The 22,279-nt window shown below is 42.3% G+C and overlaps 1 protein-coding gene across 2 annotated transcripts in view; it reads right to left on the bottom strand.

Moving 5' to 3' along the window:
- Positions 1-16,234, bottom strand: part of Taf4b (TATA-box binding protein associated factor 4b) — a 130,078-nt gene extending 113,844 nt beyond the window's left edge. The window contains exons 1-2 of one of the 2 annotated variants that reach the window (XM_052741585.1): positions 15,490-16,234; positions 1,107-1,255 (exon numbers count right to left, since the gene is read on the bottom strand). In XM_052741585.1, coding sequence (XP_052597545.1) covers positions 1,107-1,255; positions 15,490-15,829 — 489 coding nt within the window. In that variant the 5' untranslated portion in view covers positions 15,830-16,234. The remainder of the gene's footprint in view (positions 1-1,106; positions 1,256-15,489) is intronic. The other variant, XM_052741586.1, reaches the window with a different exon arrangement.
- Between the last annotated feature and the right edge of the window lie 6,045 nt (positions 16,235-22,279).

The following is a 22,279-nucleotide window of genomic DNA, read 5'->3' as shown; positions in this document are numbered from 1 at the left end:
CTGCAGGTGCACATGTTTAGTGAGTGCTGGAGATCACACTCAAATCCTCAAGCTTGGGCTACAAGTACTTTACCAACCAAACTATCTCCCCAACGCCAGCATTTCTGAGTTAAATAAAGATGTTGTGGCTTGAATGAAAATGGCCCCCACACGCCCAAAAGGAGTGGCACTAATAGGAGGTGTGGCCTTGTTGGAGGAGATGTGACATTGTTGGAGAAGGTGTGTCACTTGGGGCAGACTTTGAGGTCTCAGATACTCAAGTCTGGATAGTGTCTCTGTCTCTCTTTCTCTGTCTCTCTCTCCCTGCTGCCTAAAGACCCACATATAAAACTCCCAGCTCCTTTCCAACAACATGTCTGCCTGCCCGCTGCCATGTCCTGCCATGATGATAATGGACTAAACCTGAAATGTAAGCCCCAATTAAATGTTTTCTTTGTAAGAGTTGTCGTGGTCATAGTGTCTCTTCACAGCAATATAAACCCTAAGAATATTCATAAGCATATATATATATATATATATATATATATATATATATATATGGTTTCTCGAGACAGGGTTTCTCTGTGTAGTTTTGGTACTTGTCCTGGATTTCGCTCTGTAGCCCAGGCTGACCTTGAACTCACAGAGATCTGCTTGGCTCTGTCTCCTGAGTACTGGGATTAAAGGCATGCACCACCACCGTCGGGCCTCATAAGAATATTTTTAAATTTACTGACACAAACTAAATTTCAGTTACATAAAAAGATCAACATCTATATAAAAAAGTCACTTCAAACAAGGCAAAACAATAATATTAAAGCAGATTCCCATATTACTTGGAACACATAAAGGCACACAACACATACACACACATTCCAAAACCCTGACTCAGAATAGTTATTTTCTTTCAGCAGATGCATACTGCCTCTTTGAACAATTTCTTTGAGGATAATAAAATCACTGAGTATGAAGGTACAGTTCATTATTTTAGCAATTACCAAGTATCAAAACAAAGTTGGCACTTGATTTTAAAAGTTGGGCAAAATTATCTCAAATTTTTACTGGCGAACATGTCCACGTTTATATGAAGACAGTGGCTGGAAACTAAGAAAATGCAGGTAGATTACCGGCACTGTACAGATCTTGACCGTTGGAGTGTTGACTGGTACTGCTGGCCTTGGAGTTACAACATTACTTGTGGTCTTGGCTCCTGTTACAGCTTGCTGAGGAGATACCAGCATCAACTGACCACTGTTACTTCTGATCAAAACCGTTCCTATAATTAAAAGAAAAACAGCTGTAACTAAAGCTGATAAATGAACACAAGCATCACATACTTTTGTTTCCCATTCCAACACTGGGAAATGCTCTGAATAAATGCCTAACATATAATGAACTCCATATTCACTAAATACCATAAGATGGCAAAATGTTTTCATTCAAAGCTATTTAAGCTGAGCATGCAGCACATACCTGTAATTCTAGGCCTAGGAAGCTGAGCCAAAAGGAATATAGGCTCAAGGCCAGAGTGGGGTACACAGTAAGAGCCTGTCTTAAAAAATAAGAATAAGCTATACAAAAATATTTTTAATATAAGCATACCAAAAAATATTCATGGAGTAGGCAAAAATACTTTTCCTCGATGATACTGATACTATAAAACTATATTAAGATGGATGTGGGCTCAGTAGTACTTGCTGATCTTGCAGAGAACTGGAGTTCTGTTTCCAGCGCCCATGTGGAGGCCTACAACTCTCTTTTTAAGTCGAGTTCCAGGAGACCAATGCACTCTTCAGGCCTCTGAGGACAATGCACACAAGTGGTCCAGACACACATGCAGGTAAACAACCATACACATAAAGCATTTTTTTTTTTTTGGTTTTTCGAGACAGGGTTTCTCTGTGTAGCTTTGTGCCTTTCCTGGGACTCACTTGGTAGCCCAGGCTGGCCTTGAACTCACAGAGATCCGCCTGGCTCTGCCTCCCGAGTGCTGGGATTAAAGGTGTGCGCCACCACCGCCCAGCACATAAAGCATTTTTTAAAAGATGGTATAGGAACAGCACAGTACTACATAAACTGACCAAACAGACAGAACAGAAAAACCCCAGAAGACATGTCATACAGATGGAGCATCCCTCATCCAAAATGTCTCTGCAGATTTTTAGAATATTTGCCTAGATTTTTTCAGAATATCTTTAACCTCAAACAATGAAAGCCAATATGCTCAAAAATCCAAAACATTCCAAGCATGACAATGTATAGTGAAGAATGGCTCCTACTCTAGATAGAGGCATGCCATTTCCCTTCAGAGTTAATTCCATTGGGTGGATTAAGGATCTGGTAAGGGATTATCAATAGGAAGGCAGGTTCACCACAAAATGAAGTACTTTTCCTTCCCACAATTTCCACTCCCCAGTGGTATCTCTTAGCTGGGACAAAAAGAATGGTTGGACCCCAAGGACCCTAACTCCAGTGTTTTTATAAGGTATATCTCTGTTGGGAGAAAACAGTGGGAAAGGTCCACACAGTAGTCTGCTCCTAAATAGTAAAGAGGTCACTCCAAGAGAAGCATGCCACAATCTTGTCACCACCCAAAATATCTCCTTAAAGGAACTGATGCTCCCTAAAAAGCTGAAAAATTACATAAAGAAATAATGATATACTAAAAAAAAATCCTCTTAATACAAACAAAAGGATGAAACAAGGGAATAGGAAACAAAAATAAATATCAAAGCTAAATTCAACTATATCAAAAGTATAGGACTACATAAAACAAATACCCAATCATTTGCTATTTTCCTAAGACTTAGATTTAGAAACACAGAAAGTTTAAACTACTATCGGTATGATAGTAGTTCAGCACGTGGGAGGTTGAAAATTCAAGAGTATCCTGATGTATACAGTGAGTTTGAGGACAGTCTAAGCTAAATATGAAGGCCTACTCTCAAGAAAGAAAGGAGAAAAAAAATAAAAATATCACACAACAGCAACCAGAAAAAAGCTAAAGTAGTCATAATATCAAACAAAACAGAGTCAAGCAAAAAAAAAAAAAAAAAAAAATGACCTGTGATATGGAAGTGTAAGCTGAATAAACACTTTCCTCTCCAACTTGCTTTTTGGTCATTGTGTTTCATCAAAGCAACAGAAATCCTAACTAAGACATTCACCAAGAAAAGGGATATGCACAGTGAGCAAAGACTGACATAATCCAAGTCTGTCAATCAAAACAAAACTGAATCCCTTAGTAACCAGACCCCTCTTCTCAAAAGGAAGCCCTACACAAATATTTAGGTCCTTAGTACTCTCAACAACGTGGCCGGCTGTGGTTAATGGTCTCTTTCTGACACACACTACGACATCTGTGAGACTGGAAGCAGAGCAAAATAAACACAGTTACACTTAAGAAGTGATCAAGATCAGAACAAAGACAAATGTAACAATGGAACAAAAAAATTTAGAAAAATTGATGAACCTAAAACTTGGCTCTTTGAAAAGATTATCAAAACTGACAAACTTGAAGAGTGTGGTGTGACACAAGTCTTTAATCTTAACCAGGATTGGGAGGCAGAGGCAGGAGGATCTCTTTGAGTTCCAGGACAGTCAGGGCTATATAGTGAGATCCTGTTTCAAAAAAACCAAACAAACAAAAAATCCTGAAAAACTAGGCAAAAAGAAGACTCAGAAATTACTAACATGTGAAAAGACTGAGGGAGCAGTGCTTTCAACTTGGCCTCAGCATGCAGTTGTACACTCAATGTGGCCTTATTATTCTCCCACTGTAACCTCACAGCCAAGCACAGTGGCTGCTCAACAGGCATTCTCTTTGTTTCTGAACTAACCACAGAGAAGACTCCTAAACAAATGTAAATCAATAAATCAGATAAATTTATAGTAAAAATTACTTTTAAAAAACACATAAAGGACAGGGTTTCTCTGTGTAGACTTGGCTGTACTGGAATTTCCTCTGTAGACCAGACCTGCATCAAACTCATGGAGATCCACCTGCCTCTGCCAAGAGTGCTGGAATTACAGGCATGTGTCACCACCAACTGGCTTCTAAGGGTTTTTGTTTTGAGACAGGGTTTGACTATGTAGCTCTGGCAGTCTTGGGAACTTGACACATAGATCATGCTGGTGTTAAATATATGCTCCACCACACCTAGCTTGTTTTGATTTGGCTTGGCTTTTTGAGACAAGGTCTCGCTGTGTAACCCTGGCAAGACTGGAACTAGCTTTGTAGACCAGGCTGGCCTCACAGAGATTCACCTGCCTCTTTATTGAAGGTCTTATTTCCTCAATCAAAAGACACAGCCTTGTATATTGGATCAAAAAGCAGAAATCATCTGTTTGTTACTTCCAAGAAACCAGACTCCATAAAAGACAGATACTACCATAGGGTCAGATAGAAGTATTCTTAGCAAATGGACCTAGGAAATTTGCAGGAAAAAGGATGAAGCTAGAAAACATTACACTAAGTGAGGTATCCCAGAGCTCCCCATTCCCCCAAAAAACACTGCATACCCTCTCTTTTATGTGGATACTAATTTTGAAGTTTTAGGTTTGTCTATTTAAATGTGAAGTGTCTATAGGGCTCAGGCAGCCAGAAAGGTCCATGAGAGAAGAACAGGAGATCTTAAAGAGGAAATGGATAGCATGGTATTGGCATAAAAACAGACAAGTGACCAATGGAATTGAATTGAGACCAAGATATAAATCCACACACCTATAGACATCTGATTTTCGACAAAGAATCCAAAATTATACAATGGAAAAAAAGAAAGCATCTTCAACAAATGGTGCTGGCATAACTGGATGTCATCATGTAGAAGAATGCAAATACATCCTTTTCTATTGCCCTGTACAAAACTCAAGTCCAAGTGGATCAAAGACCTTAACATAAACCCAGTTACACTGAAGCTGACAGAAGAGAAAGTGGGAAGTAGCCTTGATTGGCACAGGAGACAACTTCCTGAATAGAGCACCAGTAGCACAGACACTAAGATCAACAATTAATAAATGAGACCTCATGAAATTGAGAAGTTTCTGTAAGTAAAGGACATGTCAATAGGACAAAACAGGAGCCTACAGAATGGGAAAAGATCTTCCTTCACCAACCCCATATCTGGCAGAGGGCTGGTTTCCAAAACAAATAAAGAATTCAAGAAACTAGACATCAAAAAACAAACAAACATTCTAATTAAAAAAAATAGGGTACAGACATAAACAGAGAATTCTCAATTGAAGAATCTCAAATGGCTGAGAAACACTTAAGGAGATGTTCAACATCCTTAGCCATCCGGGAAATGCAAATCAAAATGACTCTGAGATTCCATCTTATATCAGTCAGAATGGCTAAAATCAAAACCACAAATGACAGCTTATGTTGGAGAGGATGTGGAGCAAGAGAAACACTCCTCCATTGCTGGTGGGGGTGCAAACTGTACAGTCACTTTGGTAGTCAGTGTGGCAGTTTCTCAGAAAACTGGGAATCAATCTACCACAAGACCCAGCTATACAACTCTTGGGCATACACCCAAAGGATGCTCAATCATACCACAAGGACACCTTCTCAACTATGTTCATAGCAGCATTATTCGTAATAACTAGAACTTGGAAACAACCTAGGTGTCCCACAACCAAGGAATGGATAAAGAAAATGTGGTACATTTATACAATAGAGTATTACTCAGCTGTTAAAAATAATGACATCATGAAATTTGCAGGCAAATGGATGGAACCAGAAAAAATAAATCATCCTGAGTGAGGTAACCCAGAGCTAGAAAGACAAACATGGTATGTACTCACTCGTAAGTGGATATTAGCTGTAAAATAAAGAATAACCATGCTACAATTCACAGACCAGAGAGGCTAAGTAACAAGGAGGGATCAAGGGGGGGATTTCCAGATCTCCCTGGGAAGGGGAAATAGAAGAGAACTCTTGGGTGGACTGGGTGCGGATAGACATGGGAGCCTGAGGGATTGGGTTGGAGGTGGATGGAGAGGGAGAGTATTGAAAGAGATTACTGGAAAGGGGGGCTTTTCAGGAACAGATTGAAACCTGATGCAAGGGAAACTCCCACAAATCTACAAGGGTGACCCCAGCTAAGACTTCTAGCAACAGCAGATACATAGCCTGAACTGGCTGTCTCATGTGACCAGGCAAGACTTCCTAGTAAAGATTGGGAAACCAACCCAGCCACATAACCTTTGACCTACAGTCTATCCTGCCAATGGGATGTGCTGGGGCAAGGGTGGCCTAGAGATTGAGGAAATAGCCAATCAATCACTAGTCTAGCCTAAAACCCATGTCAGGAGAGTTAAGTCCACCCTTAACGATATTCTGCTATCTTCACAGACTGGTACCTAGACCAACTGTCAGAAAGGTGTTATCCAGCAACTAATGGAAAGAGAGGTGCAGACCCCCAGCCAAACATTAGGCCAAGCTCAAGGAATCTTGTAGAAGAGGGGAGGAAGTATTGTAGGAGCCAGAGGGGTCAAGGACACAAGAAAACCCATAGAACCAACTAACCTGAGCTCATAGGGGCTCAGAGAGACTGAACTGACAACCAGGGAGCCTCCATGGGGCTAACCTAGGCACTCTGCATATATATTACAAGTGTGTAGCTTGGTCCTTTATGAGACTCCTAACAGAGGGAAGAACAGGAGCTGTCTAGGACTCTTTTCCTGGCTTTTGGGATCCTACTCCTCACACTGGGTCACCTTGTCCAGCCTTAATACAAGGTGAGGTGCTTAGTCTTACTACAACTTGATATGCCATGTTTTGTCGAAATCCATGGGAGTGAACAGAAATGGAGGAGTGGACTGAGGGGTGGGAACAGAAGGGAGAGATGGGGGAGGGACTGGGAGGAGATGAGAGATGGGAAACTGTGGCTGGGATGTAAAATGAATGAACGAATGAATGAATAAGATAGATGGGAAAAAGTAAATTAATAGTAGAACACATACCATACGCAAGTAGAAAAGGAAAATATTGAAGGTTAAAAGTTGATGCAGTAATGAGACAGGGAACAAGGAAGAGGAGTGGGTACAGGGTGGATTAAATTGAGATAGTATGAAAAAGTCTTAGGAAAATTCACTAATTTAGGCCAGGCATGGTGGCGCACACCTTTGACCGCAGCACTCCACCAGAGGCAGGCAGATCACTGAGTTCAAGTCCACCCTTATCTACAAAGAGTTCCAGGGCAGCCAATAATGCAGAGAAACCTGGTCCCAAAAAGAAATTAAAAATCCACTGGGTGGTGGTAGTGCACACCTTTAATCCCAGTTCTTGGGTGGCAGAGACAGGCACATCTCCATGAATCCAAAGTCAGCCTGGTCTACAGAACAAGTTCCAGGACACCCAAGACTGTTACAGAGAAACCGTCTCAAGAAGTTTTAAATAAATAAATAAAGAAATAAATGAGAGAGAGAGAGAGAGAGAGAGAGAGAGAGAGAGAGAGAGAGAGAGAGAGGATAGAGTGGAGAGAGGAGAGAGAGAGAGAAAAGGAAAGCAAAGAGAAATATAATAACAATGTATTTATAAAAAAATTAAAAATCCACTAATTTAAAGCTAATTTTAAAATATAATTGCAACAGAAAATTTGAATACAGTTATCCTGCATGAGTGGACAATGCTTCCCCCAGAAGACATGAGTTATTAAAGTGCCAGGTATGAGATATCTCCCTAAGTTGTTATTGGTCACTGAGGCCCCAAGAGGCCCTCCAAACAACACAGGCAAATGCCATTACTCTTGGCAGCCCATGAGAACTACACGGCAAGACCCTATTGCTGAAGATACTCCACACTTTGGTTACAGGACACAGAGAAACCAAGCTAGAACTGACCTGAAAACATCTTCCCTGTTCACTAACTTTCATAGCACCAAAAGATACTATAGCAGGCCATAGGGGAGAAGTATCAGTGGTAATAGAGTCAAGCCATACATGAGACAAGATGTACCACCATGGCAACAGAGATACGACAGTTGAAGGTAACCAATTACTTTTGGAATGAATTTAAGGCCAGTTCCACAGGAAGGAATTCATGCCTGGAATTGTAAACCTGGTCAAAACTCAGAGCTTGAGAGGTCATAAGCATAAGAGGTGAGGTATTCTACTACTACTGTCTTACTAAACCACCAAGTTGTCAAACTGCCTTCTAAATACTTGTTTACACACAGATTAGTGCTGCCTTCAACCTTGGCCAGAACAGCCTCTCTCTGCAGTGGTCAGCAGTTAATGCAGACTCATAACCGATCAAAGTGCTGAGAATAAGTGACTACTGAGTGCTCAGTGCTAAATGGGGCATCTATATCAACCTCAGCCTCTGCCAAGGCTCAGAGAACACCAAGGAAGAGGAAGCGAATAATGTAAGTCAGAAGAGGGGAATGAGTGCAGGTCACCTGCACAAGAACTGCTCAGGAGCAAATCAACAAGATCAGTCAATATTCAAACAGGTAGCATTAATTAACTCAACTGTGGTTGCTTAAAAAAAAAAATGAGGAGATTAATGGAAGTATAGGCATGTTGGAGATGCCTGGGGGAATGGAAGGAGGTACTGGGGTGGAAATGATGAAGACACATTGTTTACCCTGTAAGATAATGCCAAGGAATAAAAGATATTCTATTTTCTAAAGAAAAAGAAATCACACATTGGGTAACAGATTACCTTTCCTCTATAAATAATAAGATTTTAAAAGTGGACTAGTATCTACTCTCTCCCTCACACATAATCTAAGATCTATTGTTTTACTCTGTGAACTCTTGTGTTTCAAACAGCAGAGTCTGATATGGATGGAAGCTCTTTGTTTTTTTCATATTCTCGGCATTTGTAAATAATGCCCTGAAAGAATAGCAGATCTATAAAAATCAAGATCCAGAAAAACTCTTGACCTTCTAGTTTCTTCTCAAATAACCCAGAGTTAGGAAAAATGAGATACACAACAGTCACTCTTTCAAAGGCAGACTAGGAGCACAAAGCCCTTCCTTAATATGCAAACAAAATGTGTCTCCCTTTAGCATCCATAAAACACAATGGTTACTTTTACAATCATACAAAATTAGCTTAGTTACATTTTCACATTTAGTCCTGTAAATACGTATCTCTAAGTTGTATTCTTCTCTAGGTACCATGGGTCAAATTCCTCTAATTTTTCATATGATAATGTCCTCTACAGAGTTTAAAACACTTATATTGCCCTTTTCTCATTTCCTAAATTGAATAAAAAAGAAAATTAAATCACCACTCTTCAGTGGTCAAAACAGAGCTTGATTTGCCAAAGCAGGTTTTATTTCTCTCTATTAAATTTCATCTTTAAAAATCAGACACTTAAGATTTCAAGTGACTTACTTTGCATATTTGTTGCTAGTTTTATGCATGCAATGATTACTTTTCAGAAATAACAGTGTTAAGAGAAAAATTAAGCCAAAGTTATCTATGGAAACCCAGAAAATCTATTGGATTTTTCAAGAGAGAAATGTTTACCTCACTTATTGTTGTATTCATAGTATTGAGCTCATATTATACTGCAATTATCAAAATAACCAAATATGCTGTTGGCCATGTTATCTATCCCAACCAAAAAATCATAGTGTATAACATAACCTAAATACAAAAACATCTACTTTAGTAAATAATAAAAAAGAATAAGCAACCGCCAGGCGTGGTGATGCATGCCTTTAATCCTAGCACTTGTGAAGCAGAGGCAGGTAGATGGATCTCTGTGAGTTCGAATCCAGCCTCATCTACAAACCAAGGAGTTCCAGGAGAGCCAGAGCCACACAGAGAAAACCTGTCTTGAAAAACCAAAAAAAAAAAAAAAAAACCCCACAACAACAACAAAAAACAACCTATATGAACAATAAGGGAATTATTAAATAATAAATTATGCTGCCATTAAAAATTAAACTTTTTCGCTACTGAGATGGCTTAGGAGGTAAATGAGCTTGCCACCAAGCCTAAGAACATGAACTAAAGACCTGGAACTCACATGGTAGAAATAGAGAACTGACTCCTACAAGCTGTCTTCTAACTTTCATGTGAGCACAGCCCCTCAAAGTATAAGTAATTAAAAGTAAGCTTTTGCTGGGCATAGGAGAACACACCTGTAATCCCAGTACTCTGAAAGCAGAGGCAAGAGGATCACAAGTTCAAAACCATTCTGGGTTACATATTAACACCTTGTCTCCAGAGGGGAGAGAGAAAAGAATAAATATTAAGCTTTTGAGTTTATAACAAAACTTGTTATCCTATAATAGTAAATGAAAAGCAGACATAAAAATGGTATCACAGAATAGAGAAGGTATACATGTATTTTCTTTCAAAGACTACACATCTTGGGTGGCTAAATCAAAATTTAACAGTCACTGCAAATAGGTTCCTTTGTTTGTTTTGTTTGAGACAGGGTTTCTCTGTGTAGTCCTGGCTGTCCTCAAACTCAGTTCCACTTGCCTCCACCTCCTGAGTGCTTGGGATTAAAGGCATGCACTACTAGTGCCCAGCAATAGGTTCTAATTTTGAAATATAATTACAAAAATTACATTTCAATGAAGCTGGTATTATTATTATTATTACTATTAGATGTAGATGTAACCATCTTGTTAAATAAGAAACACAGAGCCAATGCAGAGATGAAAGCCCAAGAGGTCAGAGCAATAGCTAAGAGTTAAAAACCTTACCCTTCACTGCCGCTGCTGTCCTCCTCAGCAAGAGAGATACATCCTGTGTGTTTGTCCTTTTTATTGACTTTCTATTCTGCCTTCTCATTGGTTGTAAACCCAACCACATGACCTCCTAATCACTGCCCATCTATACAGACCTCCAGGTCTTCTATGGTTGGTATTGAGATTAAAGGCGTGTGTCTTCATGCTGGCTGTATCCTTGAACACAGAGATCTGCCTAGCTCTGCCTCCCAAGTGTTGGGATTAAAGGCGTACACCACCACCGCTGACACCCAGCTTCTGCGATGGCTTGCTATTAGCTCTGACCCCCAGGCAACTTTATTTATTAACATACAAATAAAATCACATTTCAGTACAAATAAAATATCACCATAATTACTGGTTTTTGTTTCGTTTTTGGTTTTGGTTTTTTAAATACAAGGTCTCTTTACATAGGCCTGGTTGTCCTGGAATACACTATGTAGCTAAGCTGGCCTCAAACTCAGAGATTTGCCTACCTCTGCATCCTGAGTGCTGGGATTCAAGGTGTGCACCACCATGCCCAGCCTAGAAGCTGGTATTTAAAAATTAAGGAGCCTGGGTGGTTTTGTTTTTTTAAATACAAGGTCTCTTTACATAGGCCTGGTTGTCCTGGAATACACTATGTAGCTAAACTGGCCTCAAACTCAGAGATTTGCCTACCTCTGCATCCTGAGTGCTGGGATTCAAGGTGTGCACCACCATGCCCAGCCTAGAAGCTGGTATTTAAAAATTAAGGAGCCTGGGGATGCTCAGCGGTAGACCACTTGCTTAGCCCACACAAGGCCTTATATTCAATCCCCAACACAGCCAAAACCTTTAAAAATTCTTACATACATCTATACATACACACAACTCAGGAAGCTAGGAATGGTAGTTCACACCTGTAATCTCAGAATGCCTGTAATACTAAAACTAGGGAAGCTAAAGTCAGCCTGGACTACAAAGTGTGTTATGGCTGCAGCAAGGTTTAGGGTAGCCAGAACTGGAGCACAAGCAAGCAGTAACACTAAGTCGTGTAATAGTACCATCATAGTAGGGGGACTGGGAACACACACTAGGGCAGACTTGATTGCTGTCACTTTCTCTGGAAGGTTAACTACAGATACAAAGAGAAAAATGAACCATGCCTGATCAGAAATGGCCACAACTGGACCTAAAAGTCCTACATGTTACTAAAGAAAATATTGAAGAGAGAAACCTTTTATTTCCCCACAAATGCCCCCTTATCTTTTATTTATAGACCCTGTAGCTGGACGTGTTTAAACACGTTTCTGTTTAAGGTTCTTACGCAGTGTGGAGAGGAGCACGTATATAAAGGCAGAGGGTGTATAAAGAGGAGGGTCGTTACTCTCCTTCCACCTTGTTTTGAAGTAGCATCTCTTTTCCTGTCTTTGTCTCTGATCTCACTTTAGGATGACAAGGACTAAAGATATATACCACTGCATCCAGCTTCGGACATGGGTTCTGTTAAGGCAGTGGTTCTCAACCTGATGGCTGTGACCCTTTGGGTAAAATGACCCTTCACAGGGGTTACATATCAGATATCCTGCATAGCAGATAATTACATTGCAATTCATAACAGAATCAAAATTATGAAGTAGCAACAAAGTAATGTAATGGTTGGGTGTCAGCACAACATGAAGAACTGTATGAAAGGTTTGCAGCATCAGGAAGGTTAAGACACTGCTCTCAGGGAACAAACTCAGGCTGTTGTTGCTAGGCTTTTAGCAGCCAAGTCATTTACCCAGCTCCTAGCTTTGAGATGGGCTCTCACACTGCACTGAAGGCCAGTCTGGCCTCAAACCTGAGGCAATCCTCCTGCCTCAACCTCCTCACTGGGATTATGGGCCTGAGCATGGCCTTTGAACTCCTGAGTGCTCAAATTACAGGGTTGTGCACCCTCAGACCTGGACAAATATTCGTATTTTTAAAAACAAGTTCTAGTCAAAAGAAAATCCTAAAGAAATACTCAAAAGTATTCACCTCAGTAAATTAAGAAGTGACATACAAGCCGGGCAGTGGTGGCGCACACCTTTAATCCCAGCACTCGGGAGGCAGGTGGATCTCTGTGAGTTCGAGGCCAGCCTGGGCTACAGAGTGAGTTCCAGGAAAGGCGCAAAGCTACACAGAGAAAACCTGTCTTGAAAAACCAAAACAAAAAACAAAAAAAAACCTGACATACACATTCTTGAGTAACCAACTATTAATTATCAACACATCTGAATTGTATAGAACTTATAACCTACAGTAAGTCAATGTCATTTCATTCTATTGGTTTTTATGATACACACCAGTAGAAAATTCCCCCAAGCAACTCTTATAAAGACTTAGGCTGTGATCTTATTTTGCTATAATGAAACTCAAGGACATTTCAGTTTGGGTTTCTTGATTTAGAAAATACAAGTTTTTACTTACAAATCTTTAAGTTACCTTTCAGCACTGACGTTCCATGAAGTATACTGTACACATTCATATAGTAAACACAGCACTGTCTACAGAGTATAGCTAAAAAGACCTAGATTCAAATCCCCTTTGATTTCTATGAGTCTCTTGACTGGCATTGGGCAACTGTCTACCCTTACAGACTTCTTTTCCTTATTGCTAGCTGCCCATTACCAGGAGAGAATAAGAGAACATAAATAATGTATAAAAGTGGCTACCATGGCAAGCTCTCAGTAAATAACTTGCTACAACTTATCAACAAGCTTTCCCCCTTGGCAATTTTCTAATCTAATACTTTTTTGACTGTTTCTAAAAAAAAAAAAATTTCAATGAGTAGACAAGAATGTATATTGTGCCGGGCTGTGGTGGCGCACACCTTTAATCCCAGCACTCGGGAGGCAGAGGCAGGCGGATCTCCATGAGTTTGAGGCCAGCCTGGGCTACAAAGTGAGTTCCAGGAAAGACACAAAACTACACAGAGAAACCCTGTCTCGAAACCCCCCCCCCCTCCAAAAAAGAAAGTATATTGTAACCAATCAGCAGGTTAATTTCATTCAAATATATTCACCACTACTTTGTAAGACTATAGGCAGGATAGCAATTTAGAACTGGCAAACACTGTATCCAATGATTACAGGTTTTTACAAATGGAGGTACCTTGTGTACTCCACTTGTACTGAAAGAGCTTTGTGAAATGTGCAGAACATAGTGTACTCAGCATGTCCATAACCAAATACAGCATTAGCTCCCTGTCTTAAATAGGGTTTCTATTGCTATGATGAAACACCATGACCAAAGCAACTTAGGGAGGAAAGGGTTTATCATCAAAAGCAGTGAGGACAGGAATTCCCACAGGGCAGAAACCTGGAGGCAGGAGCTGATGCAGAGGCCATGGAGGGGTGCTGCTTACTGGTTTGCTCCCCATGGCTTGCTCAGACTGCTTTCTTATAGAATCCAGGACCACCAGCCCAGGGATGACACCACTCACAATGGGCTGGGCCCTCCTGCATCAATCACTAATTAAGAATATGCCCTACAGGCTTGCCTATAGCCCTATCTTATGAAGACATTTTCTCAACGAGGCTTCCTCCTCTCAGATGACTGTAGTTTGTGTGAAGTTGGCACAAAACTATTCTACACACCCCCCACCCCATCAAAAGAGTCCCTGTCCTTTTGCTAGGGGACATTAAAGAAATCTTTTCGGTTAATATTTCCACTTTTTTACCACCCAAATCAAGGTTCTCTTTCTTTTTTGGAGGGGAGGGGGTAGAGACAGGATTGTTCTGTGTAGTCCTGGTTGTCCTAGAACTCCCTGGCTCTGTAGACCAGGCTGGCCTCGAACTCAAAGAGATCCGCCTGGCTCTGCCTCCTGAGTGCTGGGATTAAAGGCGTGCGCCACCACCACTCTTGGTTGAATCTTGGTTTTCTTGCCAGATAGTTTTTTAGGGCTAACTACCAACATGTTTGATTTCTACTTTCTGCTTAGCAAAATTAATAGAAGACAAATTTCAAACTATTTTTCAATTAAGGAAAATACGACAACACAACAGTCAGAGATTTACAACACGTACATTATCACAAAGCAAAACAGCCCAACAGAAGCCTCCAATGGATAAAAAGCAACCAAAGAATCATTATCACTCTGCACATCGTGTCAAATACAACAGTTGCACAGCTCAGATCTGTCAACCTGGGCACTTGCTCCTACCAAAAGGAATCTTCTAACAAAATTACATTTACTGCACATCTAAGACGGTGCAGAAAGCAGCATCTGGTCAGGTGCAGTGGCACCTTGGAAGGAAGAGAGGAGTTCAAAGTCATCCTCCCCTAAACAGGGAGCTCAACGCCAGCCTGGGCTACAAGAGATCCTGTCTCAAAGGAAAAATAAAATAAAATGAAAAAAAAAAAAAAAAGTAATCACTTCTGCTGTGAACTTATTCTAACTTGCTTAAATAAATAAATAAATAAGTAAATAAGTAAATAAATAAATAAATAAATAAATAAATAATAAAACCTCTTTGCCTTAAGTTTCAAAAAACTTTTTTTAAGAAAGTCATCTTATTACTGGTCCTATTTCCACGGGAAAATTTAACTTCAGCTAATCCCTATGTCCCCACCCAGGTACCAGCCAATGCCTCCAGGGCCCTCTAGAAAGTGAGTCTTCCAGATCTGACTGTGTCACTTAGGTGGAAAGATCGTTCTCTTAAATACGAAATGCAGTGATGAACCTAGAGTTTACACGAACGGTAAGGCCAAATCACCGCCTGCCTGCTCGCTGCAACATCAATTGGCTCTAAGTTCCTCGGAGTTACAGGGGTGCTGCCACGTCCCCGAGTCACCTCAGGCGAGCAGAGGCGATCCACATACCTGGAGGCAGCTGCAAATTAGCAGGCAGCTGGATCGTCGTGGTGCCGGGAGTTTTCACGGTGACTATCTGAGGAGCGGGCAGCCTCGGGCCGCCGAGTTTAGGAAGAGCGGTGACAGGAACCACTTTGGTGACTACAGTCCCCACTGGGGATGGCAGGGGCTGGGGCGCCACGGACTCCACGCAGACACTGACAGGAGCCTTAGTCACAGGGCCCAGGGCCACCGGGGTGCTCTCCACCCGCACCGGCAGCGCGGCGGCGGGGGCCATGGTCACGGCCCCAGAGGCGCTGGCGACCCCCGGAGCAGCGGCGCCCGCCGGCTCCGTCAGGCCCGCCGGCATCCCCTCGGGGACTCAGCGGCAGCGGCGCTGCCCTTCCCGGAGCTGAGGCGAGGCGAGCCGGGGCAGGCGGCGGCGGCGGCCGACTCGGGTGCAGTCCGGGCGCCGCAGCATCCCGGGGCACACACGCGCGCTCCGGGGCCCGGCGGCCGGCGACACCGCCCGGCACTCCCTCGGCGGCGCCCACACGTGCGCGCCTGAGCCCCGGTCGGTCCCGCCGCAGAAGCGCCCGGACCGGCAGCTCCCTCGGGCCGTCACTTCAGTTCCCACCCTCGGGGAGCTCGAACTCTTGCGCTTCCCCGCCAGAAATTTCAAAACCCTACAGACCCGCGGCGTCCGGCGGCGACCCACACGCGCTCCGCAGCGCCAGCGGCGCGCCGCGGCCAGCCATGTTTATATAGCCACGCGGAGGCCCGTGCGCACGCGCCCCGGCGGCCCCCGCCGCCCGGGGCTTCCCTGGCGTCCGGCCTTCTGATTGGCTAGCGGGAGGACTCGCGCTCGTGACGTCACGAGGCCCCGCTCCGGAGTGGCTCGGGATCGTCCTCCGCACGCCCAGCGCTCCGGCGCAGGTTCCCGGGAAGTTATCACGTGCGGGGGGCGAGCGGCGCCGGAGAGCTGCGGCAGGGCGCGCCTCCGCCGGCTGGCCCCGGCTGTCGCCCCGGAGAGCCTGCACCCGCCGTCCCTGGGACGCTACGATTTAGGAGAGAATGCGGAACACTGATTCCGGAGAAGGCAGAGTTCAGTAACTCATCCCGCTTCGGGTTTCTCCGGTTTCTGGTTTTTTGGTTTTTTTTTCCGGCGTCACTGAAAAGCCTTGCAAAAAATTTTCATTACCGTTGACATTGTGAAAATCAGAAGAGTGTATAATTTTATCGTCTTTAAAAAAATGTATCTTTGTGAGATATTATTTTAGACTTGAAATACCTAAAACATAAACTGGAAAACAATTTTTAGTCCTCCTTACCGGTTTATACGTCTCTGTCCACTATTAGCGTATTTGTTCATTTGTTGGTGTTTTTGTTTTAGACGGAGCCTCGATATCTAGCCCTGGCTATCTAGCCCTGGCTGGCCGGGGACGCAGAGAGCGGCTTACCTCTGCCTCCTGAGTGCTAGGATTGAAGGCTTGCACCTCCTCCACCCCTGGAATTTGTTTTGTTAGATAGGATCTCACACTGTAGTTCAGAGTGGTCTCGAACTCACTATGTGAGCATTCTGTCCTTGAAAGTGTAGTAATCCTTCAGTCTCAGCTTCCTAAATGCTGACCATGTCCTAGTTTATTTACATTGTTTACGTGTCATCTTCTGGGAAGTTAGGACAGGTCTTCTGGTTCATCTTCAAATTCCAGCTCTAAGATCTTAAGTGCAGTACTGAAGCGTGCTCAGGGCAATAGTCCCTTGCAAACATTCTGCGTGATCTAGCCAGAGAAGACGCCTTTACTGCATACCTATCATGAGATCGTTTTGTAGAGAATTACACTATACTACGGAAATTTTGCAGGTATGCAGGTGCTTGGCTCAAAGAGCCTTTTTCCCAAAATATATATGTTGAGAGTGTAAGTATTAGGAAATTGGGCCTCTGGGAGATGATTAATTCATGAAGCTCTTATAAAAGAGACCCCACCCCCTGCAAAAATACCAAGTATGTGAAGTATTTCTGGTAACGTGATTTAATCGTCCTCCAGTTACGCATGCATGACACAGCACTTTGTAACCTGTAAATATGCAGGTAGAACTTGTTGCAGTGAGGTGTGGGGGTGAACACCGAGAATCTCAGCCCTGGGAAGATTCAAGCAGAAAGATTGGGAGTTCAAATCAGTCTTGGCTACATGCTCTGTGTCCCAGCAGTCTTGACTATACCAGCAAGTTCCAAGCCAGCCAGGGCTACATAGCAACACCCTCTCTTAGAAAAAAATGTAAATATTAAACACTAAAATAATCAGTGCTGGAGACGGCTTGGTGGTAAGCACACCTACTGCTCTTTCAGAGAACCTGAGTTCAATTCCCAGCACCCACATCAGGTAGCTCACAACATCTGTAACTCCAGCTCCAGGGATCTCTAACACCTCAATCCTCTGTGGACACCTGCACTCATATGCACACACCCACACAGAGACACATACATGTAATTAAAAATAAAGTAAATTTAAAAAATAAAATAATCAGGCAAACTTGACAGTGTGTACCTTTAACCCCAGCACTGGAAAGGCTGAGACAAGCAGTGGATCTCTGTGAGTTCAAGGCCAACATGGTCTACACAGTAAGTTCCAAGTCAGCCAGGGCTACATAGTGAGACCCAGTCTCAAAATAATAAAATAATAATCAAGCAAAGCACTCATGGGAACCTGCAGGCAGAGGATTGTAGTAAGTTTGAGGCCAGCCTGGGCTATAGTATGAGACACTGTCTTGCCTGCCAAAATTAAAATAAACAAATTATATATACTCAGAGTTCTGAGAGAATTCCTTTGCCTCTCCTGCCGTGCACAGTAAGGATACGATAAAGAGATGACCATCTAGGAAGACATCCTTTACCAGATAACCAACTCCCCCACCAATCACAGCTGGAGCTTATGGAGGCATGTTCTCAAATGAGGCTCCTTCCTTTCAGATAACTCCAGCCTGTTCAAGTTGACAGAAAACCAGCCAGTACAGTAATTAAAATACAATCTCAAAAAAAAAAAAAAAAAAAAGGCATGGTTTACAAAGTATTCAGGGCCTGTGTTTGTGGGTGTGGCTCTTCCCTAGCCCAGCAAGAGGCGGAGGCTATCACCAAAGGTTAAAAAAATAATAAGAAGGTCAAGTGTGGTGGCTATGCTGGAACAGACAAAAAAAAAAAAAACAAGGTTAACGCATCTCAGCTTTTGATAAACAGAACTAAACTTTAAATAGCTTCCACTATTTTTGTTTTGCTTGAATGTTGTTTGTCTCTATTCAATCCGTCCTCTTAACAAGTAATTGTTGTATACCATTTATGCCCAAGGTCTTCTGCCACAGACAGTGTAGGATATATGATGAATCAACATTGGCATCACCCAGACTGGTTTGAATCTCTGTTTTTTGTATAAATTCCTCAGCCCATTGTGGGTAGTACCATCCCTAGGCTGGTGGTCCTGAGTTCTATAAAAAAGCAGGCCGAGCAATAAGCAGCACCCCTCCATGGCCTCTGCATCAGCTCCTGCCTCCACATTCCTGCCCTGCTTGAGTGCCTAGCCTACTTCCTTTGATGATGAACAGTGATAGGGAAGTGTAAGTCAAATAAACACTTTCCTCCTCAACTTGCTTTTTGGTCATGGTGTTTCATTGCAGCAATAGAAACACTAAGACAGTTACATTCCCCACTTCCCTTTCCTCCCTCCAAACCCTCCCATGTACCCCTTCCCATCCTTTTTCAAATTCATATTCTCCTTTTCATCAGTTGTTATTGCATGCATAGATGTATTTGTGTACACACATATATCCCCATATATACCATGTTCAATCCATATAGTGTTACTTGTAGGTGTGTTTTCAGAGCTGTTTTGCACTAGACAACGAATCAGTGTGCTCTTCCCTGGGGAGGGCCACCCCTCCAGTTCCCAGTTTTATTCAGTTGCCTGTAGTTCTTTGTCTAGGCTTGAGGCCTCATGGGCTTTTCCCTGTCCACATTAGCATGTCCATTGGTGTCATCCTTCTTCCGCTCACATTTGAGCAATCATGGTGAGACAATGGATGTAGCTTCTGATGCTGCTGGGAGACACAATCTCAAAACAAAGGTCCTGATCCTCTGACTCTTGCAATGCTCCCTGAGCCCTGCGTACAAAAGTGATTTGTAGATGTACCCATCTGGACCAGGCTCAATAACTGCATTCCTGTTGTTTCTGGTTTTCTGTTGCGGTCTCCAACTATTGCAAAGAGAGGTTTCCTTGAAGAGGGGTGAGGACTACCTTTATCTGTATATATAAGGATAAATGTCTGTAGATTGTTGTTATGGATTATGCTGCTTTAGTAAATTAGTGGGTGTATGTAGTTGGAAGGTTTCTCCGGTCCTACCCGGCCCTGTGGTCCTGCATCCATTTATAAAATCATCACTCAGAGGCTTAATATTATTTATAAACTGTATAGTCTATGGCAGACCTCTTGCTAGCTTATATCTTAAATTAACCCATTTCTATTAATCTATGTTTTGTCACATCTTCCGTGGCTTACAGGTCTGCTGGCACGTTGTTCCTTGGGCAACAGGCTGACATCTCTCTCCTGACAGTGCGGGCATCTCCCCAGACTCCGTCTTTCTCCTTCCTGTCTCTCTCCTTGGATTTCCCACCTGCCTCTAAGCTGCCTTGCCGTAGGCTAAAGCAGCTTATTTATTAACCAGTGGGAACAGCATATATTCACAGTGTACAGAAAGACATCCCCCAGCAGTTGTAGGTTCTCCTCCAGTAACCATGATTCCACTAGCACTGAGTAGTTAGATTTCCAGGAATAGTTTCCCTCTCATTGAGTAGATCTTAAGAGAGCTATTGGTTACTGCCAAGTTTTTTTTTCTTTGAGCTTTCCATACACTGTTTTTGTGATGTATACTCAGTGTTTTGACTGTCATGTGCCATGGGGATTTTCTTTCCTGGTCTTGTCTGTTTGGTGTTCTCTGTGCTTCTTGAATCTGTATGGTCATGTCTTTCCTTAGTTTGGGGAGTTTTTTTTTTTTCTGTGATCTTATTGAAGATTGGTCTGTGCCAGTGACTTGGGATTTTTCTCCCTCTATGCCTGTAATTCAAAGGTTTGTTTTTTGTTTTTGTTTTATTTTGTTTTTCATTTCCTATGTCTTTCTTTCCTGTGTATTTTAAATTTTTTCATATTTATTACTTATTTGGTCTAAATCCTCTATTTTATCTTTGAAACCTGATATTCTGGCTTCTGTTTGGTTCATTTTACGTGGAAGGCTTTCCTTAGAATGTCTAGTTGGGCTATTGAGTGTTTCATCTCTATCTTTATTTCAGCTTGAGTCCTCTTCAATGTCTACATCTCTTTATTGAATTCTATCCTCAAAACCTGAATTGTCTTGATCATTTCCGTCAGCCTTGTCTTCGTGTTTTCTTGGGCATGTTTATTCTCCTTAAACTCTTTCTACTTGATTTTACTGAGCTGTTTCTGCCCCCTTTCAACTCCTTGTATTCTCTGAGAAGGTTTATGACTGTTCTTTTAATTTCTTTGTCTTGAAGTTCATCTAGGTAATTCTCACAAGGAAATATTTCTTTAGGACTGGTAGATTTTGGGGGAAAGATACTGGCTTGATCTTTCATATTGTTGGTTTTACTGTGATGAGATCTGAGCATGTGGACTTCCTTTGTTAGTTTTAAGTTTGTTATGGATAGAGTATCGTCGGGGAGAAAAAAGATATGGGGGCAGGTTGGGCCTGTCTTGAGTGGAATGAAGTCAGGTGGACAGAGGAGACTGGACTGGCATACAGGATTTGCTTCCTGTTCCAAGCTGGAAGTGTGGAGTTGGTAGTTCTGAGTGGAAAGGTTGGAATTGATGTAGAATCCTGTTGTATGGCAGATAGGTAGAGAGGATACTGGCCCAACCCTAGATCTCTGCCGTGAAGGCTGGGAAGATAAAACTGGGCTTGTGCACTGGCTGTGGGACCTGGGCAAAATCTTGAAGATTATGAAAAGGGCATGTATGAAAAGGTCAGGGGTAGTCAGTCACCAGGATAGACCCTAGAGAAGGATATGGGAAGTCTGGGTATGGGGTGAAATGGTAGAGGTAGTGCAAAGGGTCCTGGGGTTGGATGAAGGTATGGCAGGTCCTAGAAGAAGCCTAAATGTTGGCTAAAGTGAAGGAGAAGGTGGTAAGACTAGACCAGGACACAGATTTGGTACCTGCAGAAGCCTAGAGGTCACTACTATAAGGTGCAAGTGGCTAGACTAGATATATGCATTCTTTTATAGGTTGAACTTACACATTTTTTCTACAATTTGCTTTATATTTTATCTAATGATGGGAACTTTAGTTCTCTTACTCCCCAAAATATATTCTTCTTACCTAGCATTAGCAGCCACTGGCCTGAATTTGGAGTTCAGTAGTAATCATGCACCATTTCTGTAAAAACCAAAGCAGGATGCTTGAGGGCAAAATGATGCATTTATCTCTATATAGGAAAAGAATGAAGGAAAAGAATCAGTTGATTTTATGTTTATCTGTTAGTATTTGTAAATGTAATGATGTTGAAAAATACTTCTTGCTGGGTGGTGGTGGCACACACTCATCAGTTGGGAGGCAAAGGCAAGTGGATCTGTGAGTTTGAGGCCAGCCTGGTCTACAGAGTGAGTTCCAGGACAATCAGAGGCTACACAGAGGAACCCTGTCTCAAAAAATCAAAACAGAAAGAAAGAAAGGATGGAAGAAAGAAAGGAACTTCTTTTATTTGTGTTTGTGACAATTCAAAGTTTTAAGTTTTAAAGAGGATTGAGACCAACTAAAC

Source organism: Peromyscus californicus, unplaced genomic scaffold, assembly GCF_007827085.1.
Source record: "Peromyscus californicus insignis strain IS unplaced genomic scaffold, ASM782708v3 Scaffold_17__1_contigs__length_78620276, whole genome shotgun sequence".
In the NCBI taxonomy this organism is placed as follows: Eukaryota; Metazoa; Chordata; class Mammalia; order Rodentia; family Cricetidae; genus Peromyscus; species Peromyscus californicus.
This window is presented reverse-complemented; position numbering and strand designations above follow the sequence as displayed.